General features: G+C 36.9%; 1 protein-coding gene across 3 annotated transcripts in view; it reads right to left on the reverse strand.

The window, feature by feature from the left end:
* The window catches only part of LOC148945302 (netrin receptor UNC5C-like), a 111047-nt gene that overhangs the window by 60217 nt on the left and 30700 nt on the right, over positions 1–20130 (reverse strand). For all 3 annotated transcript variants that reach the window (XR_016142689.1, XM_089098689.1, XM_089098690.1), the window contains exons 4-6: positions 19643–19927; positions 9168–9344; positions 4790–4954 (exon numbers count right to left, since the gene is read on the reverse strand). Coding sequence is in view for 2 of the 3 variants with exons in the window: in XM_089098689.1 (XP_088954815.1) it covers positions 4790–4954; positions 9168–9344; positions 19643–19927 (627 nt within the window). In the remaining variant the exon portion in view is untranslated. The remainder of the gene's footprint in view (positions 1–4789; positions 4955–9167; positions 9345–19642; positions 19928–20130) is intronic.

The raw sequence follows: 20130 nt of genomic DNA on the forward strand, positions 1-20130 counted from the left end.
GTTAAAAGCAGTGTCCATTTTTTCCTGTGTAATACCACTACTACTACTAACAACAACTCACCGCAGCACCAAGCCGCCTGAGGCCAGCACAGCTACGCACGCTCCTACTCCATCCCAATCTTTCATTTTTCAATCTTTTAATTCAATCCCAATCTTTTAATCTTTCATCTCAATCAATTAAAGATCCTTTAAGCTTAAACTAGGCGTATTTTATCAATATAGACATAGTTTACTTAGCTTAAACTAGCTTTACGTAGCTTAAACTAGGCATATTTTATCAATATAGGCGTAATTTATGTAACTTAAACTAGCTTTACTTAGCTTAAACTAGGCGTATTTTATCAATATAGGCGTAGTTTACGTCATCCCCCGGCCACTGTTAAAGCCCCCATTTAGAGGTACACATGCACTATGTTTTAACCTTGAGATCTAACTCAGAAAGACTAAATATATTTAGCAGTTAATCTGTTCAATTGCTTATTAAAAGAGTTTCACGCTCATCCATTCTAATTTGAATTCCTTGATCCAGAGTTATATAGATAAAGTGTCTTCTTGTGTAATATTTAACTGATAAATATAAATAGAAAACATTTATCTAAAAAGTTGAATCTTGGAAATTTATGGAAATGGCATATGCAAATTTATTTACAAATTGCGAAAAATATAAAAAAAACGCAAAAAAGTTCTGGGTGGTCTTGGCATAAAAGGTAGCTAGTGTGTGATGCCGTTTCGTAATCATAAGTTCTCTTGGACCTCAGGTTTAGAATAGATCAAAACAAGGGGAACCATTCAGTATATAATTTTGTTGGTTGACGTCTAATTTTTAAGGGAGAGTTTATATGGGTATCCCTAGACCCACATTTTTTTATTAGCCAACATCAATTAAAACTCCGCCGTTTACCTGGGTGGTTCCATTGAGCCACTCAACAGTTTGAACACTGGCGATGCATCACTGTCAAAAAAATGGTTAACAGCAATTCGGAATAATATACAACCATGCTGATTTTTTATTAATGATTCTTTCAGCCCGCATAGACCGAAAAGAAATGACCTCGTAAAAACAAACTGAATTAAAGATCTGGATGCAACTTCCTGCTGCTTGAAGTATTGCAATTCTTAAACCTTTGTTGTTTTGGGCCATATGTTTTATGGGTTATTTTGCCCTCTCTTTTTAGATTCTAATATTTGAATATTATGCTTCTTAATGATTTAGAAAAAAGAGAAACAACAAACGGTAGCATATTGTCCACAAAACCAAAGGGCGCACCTTAGATTTTTTCTACATATGAAATATTGTGCGCGACACATTTCACAATTTTCAAGATATTTTTGCTTCATAACAGGTTAGGACTGCCAGGCCCGTAGGCAGGAAGTGATTCGTACCTTCTCTAATGTCATTATTGTTAGAATATGTGCAGTAGCTGCTTATTTGTTCAATATGAATCATCCATGTTTTGAAGCCCCCCCCCCTGGAACATTTCTGTACATGTGCTTTATATAACCAGGTAAATGTCTGAAACTCCCAACTAATCCCTAATCAGAAAACAGTCGTTTGACTTCTCCTAATGGGTACCTGAAGCGACCAAGTTCCTATTAAACAATCAGATTCAGTAGACTTTGGATCCTCACAAGTGAGTATACGTTTTTGTATGTTACGCCTGTCATCCGAGTGGCTCTGCGACTACTTCTCCTATAAAATGCTTTATTTTGTTGTTAAAAATCATCTAAAAAAAGCTATCAAAGCGAAAAGCTTCAAATGTTTGTTTTTACTCTGCTGCTGATGATAGTGAAAACCGTCAGATATATCGATTGTCTGTGGGTACAGTAGAAACGGTATAGGTTTTTCAAATGCGGCCATGCAAAATGTAATCATGCAAAATATAATCTTACAAAATGTAAACAGCGAGCGCCAAGACACTAATATTTGCCCTCATTATGTTGAGCCTTCATATGGCTTAGTTTTACTGGTTTTTATTCAAATTTCTCATCATCTTATAACAAAAAAGACAAGAAACTGCCTGAAATGTACAATACCCCTGAAAAATCCAGCCAAAACATTATTTTACCAGGATAGATTTGAAATAAAAATGTTCTTACGAAACCTAGCAATTGAGCACAATATTACAAAAAGATACAATATAAATAGTTAGCATTGGCAAATCATGATCAAAATTATTTCTGGGGAGGGAGAGGTATAATTACGGTAAGAAAGCATGTCTAATTCTTAGTTAGATAGCAACATTGCACAAGATTTAGGCACCAGAACACCAGACTAGACCAGTCCTCCTTGTTTTAAGCTCTGTGGTGCGCACGGGGGCCATATCCAGGATTTTTTTTTTGGGGGGGGGGGGTTAAAAATTTTTTTTTTTGGGTTGAAGAGGCACTAGAAAAAATTTAAAAACGCATCAAAATTTTTTTTTATTCATTTTTGTTGCGTTTTTACAAGCTGAACAAACATTTCCGGGAGGGGGGGTCAAACACCACCCCCTCCCTGGATACAGCCTTCAGTGCACCCAGGACTGCTGTTCCATGCATTAAAAAGGAACCATCAATAAATTATAGTTAACCCTAATTCTGGTAGCAAAAAGTAGTAGAAAAAGTACTGCCGTTTTCTAACAACAGCTTTTTGCACTTTGCTCCATCAAGCTTATATATTTCTCAAAAATTACGGCCGAAAAATTTACGGCTTCAAATTACTTTCCGGTTTGGATTACCTTTTCCAGTTAATTGCTATTTTGTGACATGAATAAAGAAGTCCAAAACAATTTTCTTGAAGTAAGAAGGAAGAACCTTTAGAGATTAACGAACACAGGCCAAGTTTTCTCTCGTGATGTGACGGAGTTACAGAGCCTAATCAACACTAATTGGAAACACAACCGCCCCTAGTCCATGATTTAATGGGAGGTAATTGTGGAATAAGTTGATGGAGGACTAACATTTAGAAGCCCTGCCTCCTTTTAATGAATTTGGTTTACCTCTCACATGCTAAAAATAAATTATCTAATTTGAGTTCCGTTAAAATGACCACCCGCATGGAAAAGATGACATAAATGAAAAAATGGTGTTACATTTTCGATTGTTCATCTTTACTAACTTTGCCCTTAATTATTTTTTACTTGACTTACTTCAGGGGTATTTTACTGCAGTTAAGGGATACACGATGTGGCAATGCTGACGCATAATTTTTTAGATGGCTTATTTCTCCTAAGAATTCAGTTCATACAAATAAAGCTAATTAAACAAAAAGAAGGAAAAAAAAAGATTAACGGAACATAGATCCTAAACCTCTAGTTGTTTGGTAACCTCTACAACGACTAGTTAAAAATATAAAACTTTAAACTAAGTGGAAAACCAGATCTTACTTTCTTTTCTTTTTGCACAAAAATAATCTTTGAAGGGCATTTTACAATTCAACACAAATTGTTAACACGCAGTGAACTTCCGCAAGGTTTCTATTTTATTTTTACAACATACGCACCAATATGGTGGTATAATATTTTTCTTGAGGAGGGCGGGGGTAATTTTTTTTAGAAAATCAGATTCTTTGGCCATACGCTTTCCACGAGGAGGATGGGACCCTAAAGATTAACTTCAATAGGCACTTCCCTCACGCACGCATACAGATTTTTTTCGAGGGGCTAATGACAAATATTAAAAACAGTCAATAATTTGTGGAAAATTCAATATTTCTGGAGGGGGCACCCCGTGCCCTGCACAATTCCTGACTGGGTATACAGCCCCTTAGCACATTTTTAATGATCAACAAGGGTTGGTGGTTATAGTGGCTATTTCATTTTTGACTACGCTAGTTTCCTTTTAAATTAAGATTTAACATGCATAAAGAAACAAAATTAACCAGTTTTTATAAACCCTATTCCATTCGAAGCTACACTACGCGCTCAATCACATATATTATTAATCATTTCTACATCGTAGAATGTATGCTAGCCCTACGTGGCCTACGCCTTCCTTTGAGCCCGTACATTACTTTTGACGTTAAATTCGTCTACATCGCTAGTTTGTGACATTTCCATAAATTCAAAGAGGGAATATACCAATTTACCTTTCTTAAAAACAAACTTGATGACTTTTCAAAAGATCGGAGACTTTCCAGTCGTTGTATTTTAACACATTTTGTCAGATCGTTGCTGGAATGAAATATACTTTTTAAGGAGTCAAAAATAGTATGAATAATACGGAATGCTAAATCAATGACCTGGGTTTATTTGTTTTCATTACAAGTCATCTTGTTCAACAAAACCAAACCTATGAGTTAAACATAATGGGTAGCAAGGTCTATCAATTTCTCAATACAACCGGAGCATGGGAAAAGAAGACTCATTTCTATTTGCTTGACCTAGGATGAACGGGATGACTGGAGTGGCAACTAGTTACCCTATTTAGGATCTGTAGTCGTAATGGTCATCCTTCTAATGTCCTCTAAAAATTTTAATAGCGTAGCCTATATGGCTCCACTAAAATTGCCCTTTACAAAAATTCAGCTCATTTTTTTACATTCGTCATTAGGTTTCGTAGTGTATAAGCAGAATTCCAGGAGAAAAAATATATCCTTGTATATCCGTTTTCCAACTATTTACAAAGCGTCTTTGAAAAATCCAGTACATACAAACGATTTAAATGTTTTCGGTACAATCCCATTTTATGGGCCAGTCTATAGTGATTAAGCCGAGAGGCCCATAAAATGGGATTTTACCAGGTTTTCTTAATAGTCATGACAATAGTGATGGTTAGGCTGTCAAATAGTATTAGGCGGATGATAGGACTATACCTTTGCACATGCCTCCAGTACAATTTGCAAAAACCAGATCCTTTCCTATACAATACCTCCCTGAACCGGACGGTGGAGGGCTTGTGCATGTTCTTTTCTTTTGTTGTTTGCAATCGGGACCACAAATTGACCACGCAGACCAAGACGTCCATTTACCATCAACGGCTGAAAAAAAAAGCGAACAATAGTGTCTCTTGAAAGGATCTTTTACGTAATTAATTTAAAAAACTTTTTCCACAAAACGAATTTTCCAAAGAAATTTAAAAGAGCTCATTAGACCAAAAATGAGCAGAAATAAACTCAAATAATCTTCCAAGAGTGAAACTATTACAAATCATCATCAATAAGCAAATGAAACCCAAAACGAACAGAAATAGCAATAAATAACCGAGTCAAACTCAAAACTAGCAAAACTTGACATGAGTAGGGCTGACAAACCCCAAGCCTTCTCAAGACCAGAAATTTGCACGTTATTGGAAAACAAATTACATTTAACATGTTTTCACTTTTTTGACTTTCAAAAAACTTTAAGGAATAAATATCAGTATATGTATATTAAACTGACAATCTATGGTCAGTAGTTGTTGTTGTTTTTTTTTCAGTAAAGTACAAATTATGTTCTGGTCTTGAGAAGGTGTGGGGCTTGTCAGCCATACTCATGTTAGTTTTTGCTCGTTTTGAGTTTGACTCGTTTATTTTTTATAATATCGGTTCATTTTGGGTTTCATTTATTTATTGATGGTGATTTATGGTAGTTTTACGCTTGGAAGATTATTCAGCTTTATTTCTCCTTATTTTTGTTTAATGGAGCTCTACTTTTCGTTGAAAAACTTGTTTTGTGGAAAAAGTTTTTGAAATTAATTTCTGTTCCTTTTTTATTGGTATAGTGTTTTTCCTGGAAAAAGTATGCTATTAGTATAGGTTGGAGAAACCTTTTCGCCAAGGCTTAATCCTAACACAAATAGTATTTTTTAATTTAATTTTATACCTCCTCAAGTTGACCTGACAAATAGAACATAATATAATTCCCCCAAAAATTCTTTCTATGCTCTTTGACGACTTGGATACACTTACACTCTTTTGATAACTTTAAATTGTAAGATCAGAGGCAGTAATAATAGTAGCCCTGAAAGTTTCAACTTAATTCCCCCAGTCGTTCTCGATATACTGCTGAGACGTACTTTTGGCAACCATAGTCGCAACATCGGTTTATAAAGTCTCAAAACAACATTTAGTTTTGAAGCATAATGGACCAATTGCATAATTGTGGGGTTAACATTCTCAATATCCCTAGAGACATAATTCCTAGACCGTTCTACAATGCTAAACAAAATGGCTGTCTCAAAATTTTGACTGAATGTGTTTGGAAAATGAATGGGCTTGGGAGGAGGGCTGCTTGTCCTCCAATCTTTTTTGACTCTTAAAAATGGCGCTAGAACTTTTTGATTTAGTTCAACATCCGCCTAAATATTCCTTGAAAGCTTCACCTTAATACTCTTAGCTTGCGTAGTAGAAAATAGTTGTAGTAGCATTTAGTAGCAGTATGCGCATTGCACCTTTGGTTTCTTCAACATCCCTTTCAACACACACTGAGAGTTTCAACTTAATACCTTCAACTGTTCCTAAAACAGTTATGATACATCCTCTTAACAACCTATGTGGGCATAGTGTGTTTCAATTTAGTTCCATACAGTTTCAATATTTTCCGATTTTTTCGCCTCAATATCCTTAGTTTTAGTAACAGCAGTACTAGTAGTAGCAGTGGAATTAATAGTAGTAGCCTTAGCTTTGGTGGCAGTAGTAGTAGAAGAAGTAGTAATGACAGTAGCATGAGTAGAAGCAGTAGCATTAGGATCCAAATATTTTCTTTTGGTTAGTTCAACATCCCCCACAACAAGCCATGCTAGTTTCAACTTCACACACCAAACTGTTCCTAGGATATTGCTGTTACGCCCTTTTGACAAGCTGCATACAGACCACGTGCTGTGATTAAGTTCACCCCCACCCCAGAAAAAAAATCCTTGAAAATTTCACCTTCATGCCCTTAGGCATAGTTGCAATAGTAGTCACAGCAGTAGTATTTGTATTACTAGTAGTAGTATTTATAGCAATAGTGGTAGTACTAGCAGCAGCAGTAGTGTTAACGTACTGCCTTTACAAGCAGTTGCAATAGAAGTAGTAGTTGAAGTGGTAGTAGTAATAGTAAGTGTAGCAGTAATGGAAGTATTAGTAGCAGCATGCACATATAGCCTTTTGGTCAGATGATTTTCCCCTTTTAGCATTCTCTGAAAGTTCCAACTTAATACCCAAATCAATTCTTGGGATAAGCTATTTTGATAATTTCATGCACATAGCGTCTTTTGATTTAGTTCAAATTTTCTCCCAGTATTGTAAATGGAGTAGTGTGGTAGCAGTAGTAGTAGTAGTAGTAGTGGTAGTTGTAGGAGTAGTGGTTACATGCAAACATTCCCATTTTGACATCTTCCTTATCATTTCCTGAAAGTTCCAAATTAATATACCCAGTCATTCAAGACTTACGCCCTTTTGACGGTCCGTATACACATTACGTGTTTCGGTTTTATTCAACACTCCCCTCAGTATTCTCTGAAAGGCTCACCTGAATGCTCTTCGTCTTTTTGGAAAGTAAAGTTCAAACATGCGTACCTTTCTCAGTAAAATATTGACCTACTATATGTAAACAATGAACGAATTGCCTAGCTTAAATCCCTTGCCCCGAGGACTGTGGGGAGGTTGATATCCCCAAAGACATGGTTGTTGGATCTTTCAACTATACTGGACAAAAAAATTCTTTACACATTTTGATTGGATGTTTTTTGGGGAATGATAGGCTTGTGGAGGAGGGTTTGGTTGCTCTCCATTCGCTTTTGACTCTTAAAAAGGGCACCAAATTTTCGGACTTCTAATCAAATGATCCCCATTCTTTCCAACGTTTATATGACCACCCGTTCCATAAAAACCTTATATGCCCCGGGGCATTTCTTACAATCCTTGCCCCTGGGCTCTGAAGGGTTATGTCTACCCTGAAGGCATCGTCATACGCTCTTTGGATTATTGTGGATAACGGCTATCTCACAATTGTGTCGAAAAACTGTAAAGGAGAGGGGGGTTAGATGCTCTCCATTATTTTGGACTGTTAAAACGAAACTAGAAATATCAATTTCCAATCAAAGGCGGGGGGCAAGTTGCCCTCCGATCACTTTGACTCGGTGTTTAACGACCACCCTTTCCATAAAATCTTATATACCCCCGGGGGTATAACTTACAGTCCTTGCCCTGAGGACTGTGGGGGGGGGTGTCATCTTCAAAGACATAATTACTGGTCCTTTGAACTATGCTGAACAAAACGGCTATCTCGAAATTTTGATTGGATGTATTTGGGAAATGATGGGCGTGAGGGGGGATGTGGTTGGCCTCTAATCCCTTTCGACTATTAAAAGGGCACTGAACGTTGCAATTTTCAATTATATGAGTCCCTTTTGAAGTTTCTACGACAACTAAACCTAAACTTAATGTATTTTAGGCTATATATTTGAAATCAACACAAAAAACCAATCTTTTTGATGTATTAATTGTTATAAAAATTCTGTTTTTAGAGTTTCTGCTAGTATTAGGCCGAGTCTACTTACAGTTCGTTACCACGAACTGTTTGATACTGAAAGAAGAACTTCAACCTGTTTCAAATTTGATGTGATGCTTGCAAGAAGTCTGCCAATTTCAAACTTTCCAACTAGTCAAACTAGACTTGGCATTTTTCTGTGTGTATTCAGTGGCGTCAGTTCATGGACATTTAGGAGGAGGATAACAATGTATTTTTCAAAATAAATGGGGGAATTTATCATCTTTACAATAGAAAGACCAAAAACTTATTCAATGAAAATACCCCCAAAAGGTATTTTTCGAAATCTAAGGGGAATAAAAAAAAAATCTAGGAATGAGCACGTACCCCCACCCTTAATTTACACCATTGCATGGATTTTCCAGTGAAATGGGCATTATGTGCATGTAAAACGAACTATGTATCAACAACAGGGAGACTTGGAGCATAGAAAAAAAAGTATTGTTTAAGGGCACGTGTGTGAAATTGCTTTCAAAGATGAAAAAAGTGCAATTTTATGCTCTTTCCATACTTCTCTTCATAGATAGTAAACAGTGGCGTCAATTGGAGGTGGCTTTGGGACTGTTTTGTCCACCTAGATTTTGAAAATACCTCTTTTGGAGTACTTTCATTAAAAAATGTCTTTTTGTTTTTTTTAATGAGAAATTTTGCCCCCCGCCTAGACGTTAAAAATACATCTTACCCCCTCACTTATTTTTTTTTTTATAAATTCACACCACTAATAGTAAATATTCCTCTTACCAGGACAGGGGATGCTACAGTCTTGCTTCATCACTCCTAATCCTGGACAAAGTTTGCCTCCATTTAATGGAGCTGGAGCATTGCAAAATCGGCTACGCTTTTTAAGGCCAACTCCACAAGCTCCTTGAACAGGGGTACATTCACCCCATGACGACCACGATGACCATCCACCGTTGACTAAAAAAAATACTGTGTTAATAAATGAATAATGGAGTAAATACTTGTTAATAACAGAGGCGATTTAAGGGAGACAGAGGGGGCAATTGCCCCGGGCGCAGAGATTTAAGGGGCGCAAATTTCAATGAAATAATCTAACGGTTAGAATCATTTTTTAATTTTGAAATTTTATTTATAACAAAATAAAGTAGAGAGCGCAGTTGGCAGTAAGTGCAATTAAATTGAATCCGAAATTTACATTTTATCCATATCTTCATCACCATTCCTTGAAAATAGAATTAAGTAGGCCTATACATAATTTAATTAATTTTAATGTTTTTATGTGAGATTTTGTTCTCAAAATTTGGTTAATAAACGAAAATTTTGTTAAAATTTGACCTGAAATTTTTCAGCAGACGGGGAGGGGGGTCCTAATCAATACTTGCTCCGGGCGCAAGAGAGGCCAGAGCCAACACTAGCTAATAAATAAATGATGCGTAAATACATTAAAAATAATACGTACCACTTAACATACTACTTCATGTGGATATGCATCACTTATTAATAATTATACCCAATTCTATAGATTAAACTGATAAGTAAAGGCAAGAACAGAGCGACCTTTGTCACAAGAACCCAAACCCTAAAACACGTGAGTTTCGTAACAAAAAAGCATGTCAAAAAATAATCTACTTTTACTGCTGATTCCAAACCTGTAAAATTCATTAAGTTTACACCTGCCCATCGAACGTCGTTAATATAAAAAAAAAATTATATGATTTTATAAAAAGGGGCTAAACATTTAGTAAAGTGGTTTTCTTGATGAAAATTAAAAAATCAAAAAAAAAAAAACGGAGCTGGGAAATCAGCGTAAACGATTTCAGTGATGCTGTCTATTAATTCATGGAGTAGATTGTACCTGACCTTACCGGCAACGGCGTAGCCAGGATTTTGTCCGAGAAATATTTTTTTCGAGGGGGGATGCAATAAAAACTTTAAAAAACGGACAAAATATTTGTCTATATGCTGTTTTGGGTACCTTAGTATTAGCTGGTACCCACGCGATATACTATATAGGGAAATGCTAAAGAAAACTAGTCAAATGGGTATCTGTCAATGGAGAAATTGATCGCAAATCGTGGTTTGTCACTGCGTTTACACTATTTAAACTATTATTTTTTGGGGTTTAGGGGGGAAAAGGTACTTAGATTAGGTTATGCTACGTATTAAATATATGGTATGCTTTGTGCTATTGTGCTAATATATAGCCCAAATTTGTTTCTAACTTATTATATTTTCATCCTATTTTGTTTTATTTCATTAGCATTAACCAAACTTGACTTTTCGCGTGGGTACCACCTAATACTAAAGCACCCTGTTTTGTTACGTTTTTACGAGCCAAATAAAATTTGGGGGGAGGGTTCAAACCCAGAGACCCCCCCCCTCGATACGGCCTTGGTTACCGGCTTAGAGTGAACTAATATTTTTCTTTGCGCACTAGATAATTGGCAAAAAGCTTTTTATGATAGTTAAAACAGTAAATTGACGATAATATTACGTACGTTTTTCACAACGCAGCTATAAATAACTAAAATAAAAAGCATTAGGTCTGTGTAAACCATTTGTTGAAGTAAATCAATAGTTATCAGATAAATGAAGATTTCTCAATTCTAATGCTGCAAAGTATCCTCAGAATCAAGTGAGGAAGACGAAATAAGCTGGACTTCCAAAGATTTCTTGGTAAGCTATCATAGAGACATAACACGTTTTTCTAAAAACAAGATAACCCAGCGTGTTGGATTCCGGACGAAATCAGAGGGCACCAAGAAAGATTGACTTGTCGGTTGAAGTAACCCCTGAGCCTTGAAACTCGAAGAGTTTTCAAATCAAGCGGCTTTCGATTTTTCGGAGGAAGGGGAACTTCCCTAACAAATGGAGAAATTAAAGACTGGGGAATGAGATTTGGAAAAATATAAAATCGCCAAATCGATGCCATACGACCTTAATTGACCCAATACCACCCAGGAGGATGGATTGAGTTTGTAAGTAAATGGCGTTCGATGGGCATATCTAGCAAGACTTATATGCCTAAACATGTGTTTGGCTAGACCTTTTTGTCCAGATGGCTACCGTTCACACGTGAAATTATGTGCCGAGTTGAAACGACTTGCAGCGAAACATACAATGCCGGAGTTCAGAAAACTTCATTACAATCAGAAGAAAACAATCAGAAAACTTCATTATTCAGCTCCGTGTTCTGTTTTGTTTTCAAGGTTTTTCTTTTTTCTTTTGGTGAATCGGCGTCCCAGTGTATGTATAGAGACACCTATCTTTCAACAAGTAGCTCCCAACAATTTTTTTTCTTTTCTTTTTTTTCTTTTATTGTGAAGCGCAACTAAGCTACTTAATTTTCGTGGAACAACTTTCATAGGAGTGCTTATTTATTTATAAAATATGCTGAAGTAACTGAACGAACGCAATATTATGGTACCAAAGTGACAAGAGTTGCCATAGTTCTGTAATGTGACTACCCATGCTGTTAGTGTTTTCAGTTTGCTTTGCTCAATTTCTTAAAGCTTGTTCACGCGTCCTAACAAAATTTAACCATTAAACCACACTATATTCTGTCTACTGTGCATTAAACCAAGCATTATAAATTATGATTAACTTATATGCACGATATCTCATACGTATCGCACGTAAGTCATTGTAAATCTTTGAAAATGGTGTTTGCAGAGACTTGCTTATTACTATTAGACGTACACTATTTTTGTCATATGACATATTTTTGCGGCACACCAGGGTGCCTGTCACGGCACAACGGCTGGGAACCAGCTCTATACATTATAACTTTCCTGGGAATCGCATGGTTAGTTATGAAATCTTAGGTAAACGTAGGTGTGAACAGCCTAAAGTGGCGGCCCTTCAGCAAAGGTAAAATGCCGGAAACATTGTTAGATCATCAGTCGCACAATAAGTATATCTACAGTATCGGTGCGAAAAATGATCCGTTTGAGCACCAACTGACGAAACAAAAACTAATCGTCAGACACGCCTGTTACCAAACTCATTTGAATTTTCTGTCAGAGCAAGGGGTATGAAAATAATAATAAATTCCTCTGTAACACGCGCCAGAGAAATATAGGCAGTACACGAATATAAAATTAGCATATTTTGATGGATGGTACAAAATATGGGCTACTTGTATTTAACAAATAATAGGGTAAAATGACAGATGAAAGCCGGCTGAACTCAACAAATTACTTTAGTTAACAAGTTGTTTTGCTTGCATTAACTAAATAACAGAAACACATAAAAAGTATATTCAATGAACGATACTTCAGGCACCGTGCGGTTTTACGAGAACGGAATTTTAAAGCTGGCTAGAGTCGGTAAAATAATCCTTCATTAATTCTTTTCTCTCCCTCACATGAGCGCTTAAGTTTCATTTTTCTATGAAGATATGGCTAATTATTTGGATGGTGGTTATTGGACTTTTTTTGGAGGGGGGGGGTTCGTCTTTTCAGTAAGAGGTAAAACCAGGTAAAGAGAAAATCCTAACCATTGCAGATGAAGTTTTAAATATTACAATTTAAAGAAAAGCTTAGTGCAAAAAGCATGCAATTAGTATTGATTCATGATAATTTTATTAACAAAAAAGACATTTTCGACCAATTCAATAAGTACCTACAACTCAGATACTTGAGCAGGAGAAGCCTTCGGACGAAGATCCCTCCTCTGAAATTTCCAAATTCCTGTGATTCCTCCAAATACTTAAATTCCCATATAGTGTATCTACTTTTGTGTTTATATCGAATTTATGCCACTTCTGCACAATAAATCCGGCGTATGTCTCTCCTGAAACCACTCAAAATGGTGTCATATCGAAAGTAAACTACACACTGGAATTTCGATGGCCGGAAATCAGGAGTGGGGATTTAGCGCCTCCCTTCTCAAAAACTAGACAAAACCACGCTTTAATTGGGAGTACTATTTTAGCTTTTTTTCAGACTAGCGGCTTATTGGATGGTCGTTGGATGATAATTAGGGCTTATTTGAAAGATAAGGTTGTTAACCTAGATTATCCTTATAATATTAGACAGACAGCCCCGGAACACGATGGGCTACCTAGGCCTTATGCCAGAGTCACTGTCAGAGTCACTGGCGCGGAGGCGTAATATGACCTTAATCTCCTAGTTGTTTCCATTATCTCTAATACTTCTTATCTCCTAATTATCTGCAGTTATTCCGTTGAAGAAGAACCTTTTTTTACAGCTATTCAAAGGATAGGCTAATTAAGACTTGCGAGAACCACCCCGATCTTTTCACCCACCTCTGTGCCAGATACAAATAGCCTATGGGACAGGTAAATGTTAGTTTGGAGCACCAGAAAATGGTTTGATTTTCAGCTCTGAGACCCTTTAATGTTGATTTAGCTAGGGCTTTCGACAGAGACCCTGGGCAAGACAATATCTTCCAGGGTGATATCTTTAGGTCCAAGCTTCGAAGAGGCCACGTCGAAGACATTCCCTGTTTCGTCCTTTCCAGATTCCATCTGCCCTTTCCAGATACTATTATTTATTTTTTTAATTTACAATCGAACAGTTTTTATTTCATAATTTTTTCTGACCTCTTTTTTCTTCAGATACAAAATTGAAAGTCCAATGGAATCCGTTGTCAAAGCGTTTGAGAAAAATTAACATAATAACATTCAACCCCATTCAACGATTGCGGGAGAGATCTAGGAATGTTGTGTAATTCTACACTTCCAAATACCCACAGCCAATGCTATGAAAAGGCTTAATTTACATTGGTACCGTATTGGTATAGAAAAAAGCTGTCCTCCAGCCCCAGTCTTGGCTCTAGATGGTCCTTTATATGGCTCACCCATTTCTTGAGATCTTGTACCAGCTCTTTGAAGAGCCAGCGTTGAATTGATTGACTAACATTACGGCTAAATTATGCAGCACAATTAATCAGGTACATGTACATCCACAGGAATTTACTTAGGAAGGGGTAAGCTATTCTTAAAACCACCAAAAAAAGGGAAAATACACAAGAAAATGAGGGAAGAACTGGGAGGGATAAATGCTAATTTTCGGGGTCATCTCCTGAATCAGCAGGGTTAGACCAGACACTCTTTAGACTGTCCGTTCTTCCCTGCTCGAGACTATTTAATACGAATGACTAACAACCAAACTATATGACAATTGTCCATGTAAGTTTGGAGGGGGAAATCTTGGAGGCCTGAATTATGAAGAGCCACACTGATCAGAACTTCACAAAACAAGGCAAATCATTAAAAAAAAAAAAAATCGGAAATGTTGGAAATATTTTAAAAACACTGAACTTTCGGAAGTGGTCAGGCATATAAGGATCCCCCCCCCCAACTCGCACACATCGATAGGCCTAAATATCTTTGGATGAAAGTCAAAAACAAATTTTATTCTGATAGGTTTTACAAAGGTCGTACCCAGGGGGGGGGGGGGGTGGGGGGTTTACCGACCCCCCCCCCCCCCCCGAAACGTTTTTCAGGCTCGTAAAAACGTAACAAAAATGGATATGAAAATTTTTTATGCGTTTTTTGAGTTTTTTTGTGTACCCCGCCCCCGAAAAAATCTTTGAGTAAACCCTCCCCTCTCCTGAAAAAAATCCTGGGTACGGCCTTGGGTTTTACCATGTGGGAAGATCAAATAACACAATATGAAGCAAATTCATTAAAACGTATTTTAAACGCATTAAAACGTACATGCTATATCAAATTTTAGAACCAAATGAGCGATTTTTTTTCATTTTTTTTTTCAAAATAAATACCAACACTTAGTGACTGTTAACATAACGAAAGCAACATTTTAATGCTGCGTCGGGGTGATTCATTTCCATTTTAAGTTTCAAATTCGTCTTTTGTTTCAAAAGTTAGGTTGATTAAAATATTCTTTTAGGGTATGCAAATTGGGAGGAAGCTTAGGCCCAGGTACTCCAAAATTATCGTGTTAATTATGATTTTTCCATTATTTCTTGAAATTTTCATATGATGTACCTATTTATGAAAAACAAATTCTTAGGTATGTGGCTGCTTTTTTTCGACAGACACTTTGAAACTTAGTAACCGCAGTAGATGTTTAAGCACAGGGAAGTAAGCCACAATAATTCAATGTTGTCCACTGCGCACTTTGGTCAAATAAAAATAAATTATAGAAAATAATATACATTGAAACCATAAAAGTTGAACGTAGCCAACAGTTAATTTGCAATTTAAGCATATCGGTCGTTCAATATCACAACAAATTATATACATTTTTCATGGTTTTGAATTTTGTGTAGCAAAAGATGATTTCAGCCCCACTGTATCGATTATGAATACCTGAAAAACCAGATACAACATATACTAAAATTTACTGTATAACAAACTTGGTTGAAACTGCAAATCCGTGCTGTTGTCAATAAAGTTGTCGAGTCCATTTTTTCAAATTTTAAATAAGAAGAGCAAAAAAACAGGCATATTTTAAGGGGTGTGTATAATTCAACCCCGTTGAACCCAAATTAAAACCCATTCGACACAATCCCAATTCAGTTCAACCCGGTTTAACTCCCCCCCCCATTCAACTTAAATTTACTCAGCGTAGCCTGACCAGTTGAAGGGGATTGAATTGAGGTTGAATTGCGTGGGGATTGAGTAAATAAGAGTTGAATTGCACGGGAGGGTTGAATGGGATTGAACTGAATGGGGCGTTGAGATTAACGAGGTTTGAGTTGAATGGGGTTGAATTTAATGAGGGATGAGTTGAACTGGGTTGAGTTACATGAGAACTAAATTCCAAGCATTTTATGAGATGAGCAGTTTTGCTTTTGAGGACTTGAATAAGTAGAAATGTGAAAATTTGGAATGTGTAGTGAAATATTGTCGCTTCATTTTGGTATACAGCACATACAGTTACATCGCGCTCTTTGAGCTAAGGGTAATCAGACCTTTGTTTTCACCTTGGTTGGTCTCCCTTACTCTTTATTAACTAAATAAAGCCATGCAATTGCGACTATGAGACCTGTTCTTGCCATTTTGTCGCTCATTTTCCGCGAAACTGGATTGAACACCTTTATGCATAACGGAAAAGAATAACTCAAAACTTGTCATACAATTAGTATCTTTTGATTTTGGATGGATAATATTTTTCAAACCTGAAACGATTGAATGTCACACTGTTTGCTTTCATAATAGTAATTAATCATTAGCAATCATCAAATTTGGCGTTAGAAGCCGTATTCCAACCTCATCCATCATTAAGGTAGATAACAATGCTTATCTGTGTCTAATTGTTATCACATTTCCAGCGCTTGACTTTGAATGTCGCCAAATCTCCTAGACTGCCAAAATTATGCCGGGCTAATCTTGTGCTGAGCACTATTCCGAAGGCGCCCTTATTTCCCGTTCAGTCGGTATCTTGATACACCCTTTAATGACAGTTTACCTAAATGGTACCAGTTTATCTTAAGCGACCTAACCTAAACAAGTCATCGAAGGTGCTTTCTCTTGGAAATAAGCACAGTTAACCGCCTTATCGTGCTTTAACTGTCCATATGCCTCATTGCTGAGGAGTGTGTATAGAAAGATATCGCTGTTCCTGGCAATCCCAAAAAACAACATATAAATTGTTCACCATGTTTCAAGTTATGGTACCATACCATCAAATTTAATTTACAGAAGTAAGTTTGTCTCACGAAATGAGGGAACCCCACAAAGAATGGTCGGATATCGATACAAATCATACATGTGATATCAGCATATTTGAGAGCCGACCATTTCTTTTTTCTGTGGGGTGGGAGGTCGTATCCAGGATTTTTGTTTGGGGAGGGGATACAAAAAAATACTGGAAAAAACGCACCAAAAAAGGTGTTTTTATGCATTTTTTTTATGTTTTTTGAGTCGAACAAACATTTCAAACGGGAGGGTTCAAACTCCCAGCACCCCCTCTGGATAGAACCTTGTGGGGAACGGGGGATTTAGACTAAACAAAGCCCTCGCATTGACATATGCTATAGGAAAGAAGATTGAGAATAAACTCTTCCTGAGTAGTTTCAAAACCATCCTTATTCTACATATTTAGCATATTATCTAGAAACAAGGTGATCACAAATGCAGATTCCGAGTTTATGTCATGATTAAGCTAAGTTGTCAACAGACTGGCACACGAAACCATGCAGAGGGGAGGCTGCCTCCCTCTCCCATAAAACCCTAAATTTTCTTGAATTTCTGGGCATTTCTTATTCAAATTATTATACAGAAATTATCTTTCATTATTGGTCCCACAGATTTTTTTTTTATTATTATTCCCTCCCCCTTTCGAAAAAAAACCCTGGGTACGTGCCTGGGCTGACATAAGAGTTGTATAGCTGATGTGGTTTCCATTACGCTGCAAATAACTCGTCTGAAACTCTATGACTGACACGAAAATTATCAAAAGAAAGTTCCTTAGCGCATCGCTTATGTGGTAGCCAGAGCCGTTTAAAGGGAGCGGGCGACCGTGTCAGCTGCCCCGAGCACCACAGCTGGGGGGTTGCCCATTTTGATAAAAATTTTCGCTTTGATTCAGCTTTTTTTTATATTTGAGTAGGAAGATGAGCGCTGTAATTAATTTTTTCCCGGGTGCCACCAACCCTAGAAACGGCTCTGGTGGTAGCCCTAGTAAATTATCACATATTAAAAATCAAGGACACTAGTCTGTGCGAATTGATTTTGATTAAACGATTTACTTTGGCTATGAATAGAACAAGTGCGTTTAATGGAATTATTTGAGAGTACAGGTGCGTTGCGGCGGTTGTCTCATCAAAAAGAAACAAAAATAAACCAACTGTTGTTGTACCAGAAATTAAGTCTCAAAAGAATCCCACGGTCTTGTGTCGCATGCAAATTTTATTGTTTATTAGATACATTCTATTTGGTCTTATGAAACGGAGCAAATTATAAGTACATGAAAACTCGTTAAAGTAAATTATAAGGTATTAAATAAACATATAATAAGCATCAAGGCTACAGAAAAGGTGTATCCTGCTTTAAACAAAGCTTTGCAGCTGAAGATTTTTTTTTAAATTACCACAAATTTATATTTTCTTTTGCGTTTAATATAGCGGAAATGTTTCTTTGTGGGCGTTGCAAACATTATAGTTTAGAATATACTGAAGATTGGGACTCGAATTTTGTATTCTTAGAATTCCACTGTTCAATCTTTGATCCTGAAAAATAACACGAAAACTGTGAAAGATTTTTGTATAAGAAAATTCACTGAGCCGTCAATAATAGTTGTAAGTGCCACTATTTTTTTCTTTGTTTCTTGTGAGTGAAACTCCTCTTTGAAGAGTGTTGAGCTCCTCTTAGACAGCCTTTAGTGGGTCCAGGGGGACCGTATTAGAAATTTCTTCCAAAAAAGAGTATTACAGATAATTGTTGAATATCGATACATATGCCATCTAAAAGCACTGCTGAATAGACGGGGGGGTACAGGACTATCCCCAGGAGTTATGCCCTTTCGGCTCAATTTTGCATAGGCATGAGCTGACCTATTTGAGTCCTAATTGTTCCAGCAAATAAAGTACAACATTATTCAATCAAAGACAAGGCAGTTATACAAATGTTATAATCTGACACTTATGATGTCAGCATAAAAGCTTAGCTCGAGTTAAAAAAAAATATATAGATACACGAAAAACATGGGTACAAGGCCGTACCCAGGGAAAAGGTTAGGGGATTTGAACCCAAACCCCCGAAATTTTTGTCCGACTCGTAAAAACGTAACAAAAATAAATATAAACAAATTTTGTATGCGTTTTTTGAAGTTTTTCTTTGTACCCCCCCCCCCCGAAAAAAGCCTTTGGTAACCCCCCCCCCCCTCCGAAAAAAATCCTGGATACGGCCCTGCATGTGTACCTCATGGGTTTAAAAATAGATTTTGAAAAACATAAAAGATAAAAGGATAAAGATCCTCTTGAGCCATTGCGGGCGCATGGGGCGTCAAATCGACGTTTCAGTCGCTGGCCTGCTGGGTCTTTTTTACAGGGACAAGTAGCAAGCTTGTTGCTCAATCTTGCTGAAACGGGGATCGAACCCTGGGCCCCGTATCCCCAAGCAGAGCACCAATCCACTATGCTACAGCAAAGTTTTGAAAAAAAAATGCTAAAATCTAGACACTTTCTCATACATTTCCTGAAAAATAAGAAAATGTACGCTTAGATAAATATGTCAAGGACTTAAAATCCAAAGCTCCAATTAGTAGCCTACTCCCCTTAGTAGATGTGCACAAATACAAAAAAAAGGAGATAAATATTACCAAGAACTGTGAGGACTGCAACTTCGCTAAGTCTTCTTCCCGCAATCGACTCGGCCACGCATGTATAATTGCCAATATCTGCTAAGCTTGCTTGAACTATCAGAAGATGTCCTTCATTTGATATTAAATAGTTTGGCTCCACGGCTGGGTCAATGGGCATGCCGTTTTTGAGCCAAGATATATCAGGTGGGGGAACGCCTTCCGGCGGAAGACAACGAAGCTCAACTTGCTGCTCAACCTGAACGCTAGTTGAATATGGATTTTCGATGAAGTACTTCTTCAAGGCTGCAATATAGATTTACAATTACTAAAACGAAATACTTCACTAAAAAGATGAAACAAGCTGTAAGTTTCGAAGTTTTACGTTCTTACTCCGCTCAAATATTCTTTGCTTTTATTTTCCTCGAAAATAAGCTTGAATGCCGGAATTTAATGCCCATCACTCAGTGGCGTCAATTAACGAAAAGCTAGGGGGGGGGCAAAATGTA

The sequence above is a fragment of the Artemia sp. Qi Xiang Cuo genome, chromosome 13 (genome assembly GCF_049724085.1).
Source record: "Artemia sp. Qi Xiang Cuo chromosome 13, ASM4972408v1, whole genome shotgun sequence".
In the NCBI taxonomy this organism is placed as follows: domain Eukaryota; kingdom Metazoa; phylum Arthropoda; class Branchiopoda; order Anostraca; family Artemiidae; genus Artemia; species Artemia sp. Qi Xiang Cuo.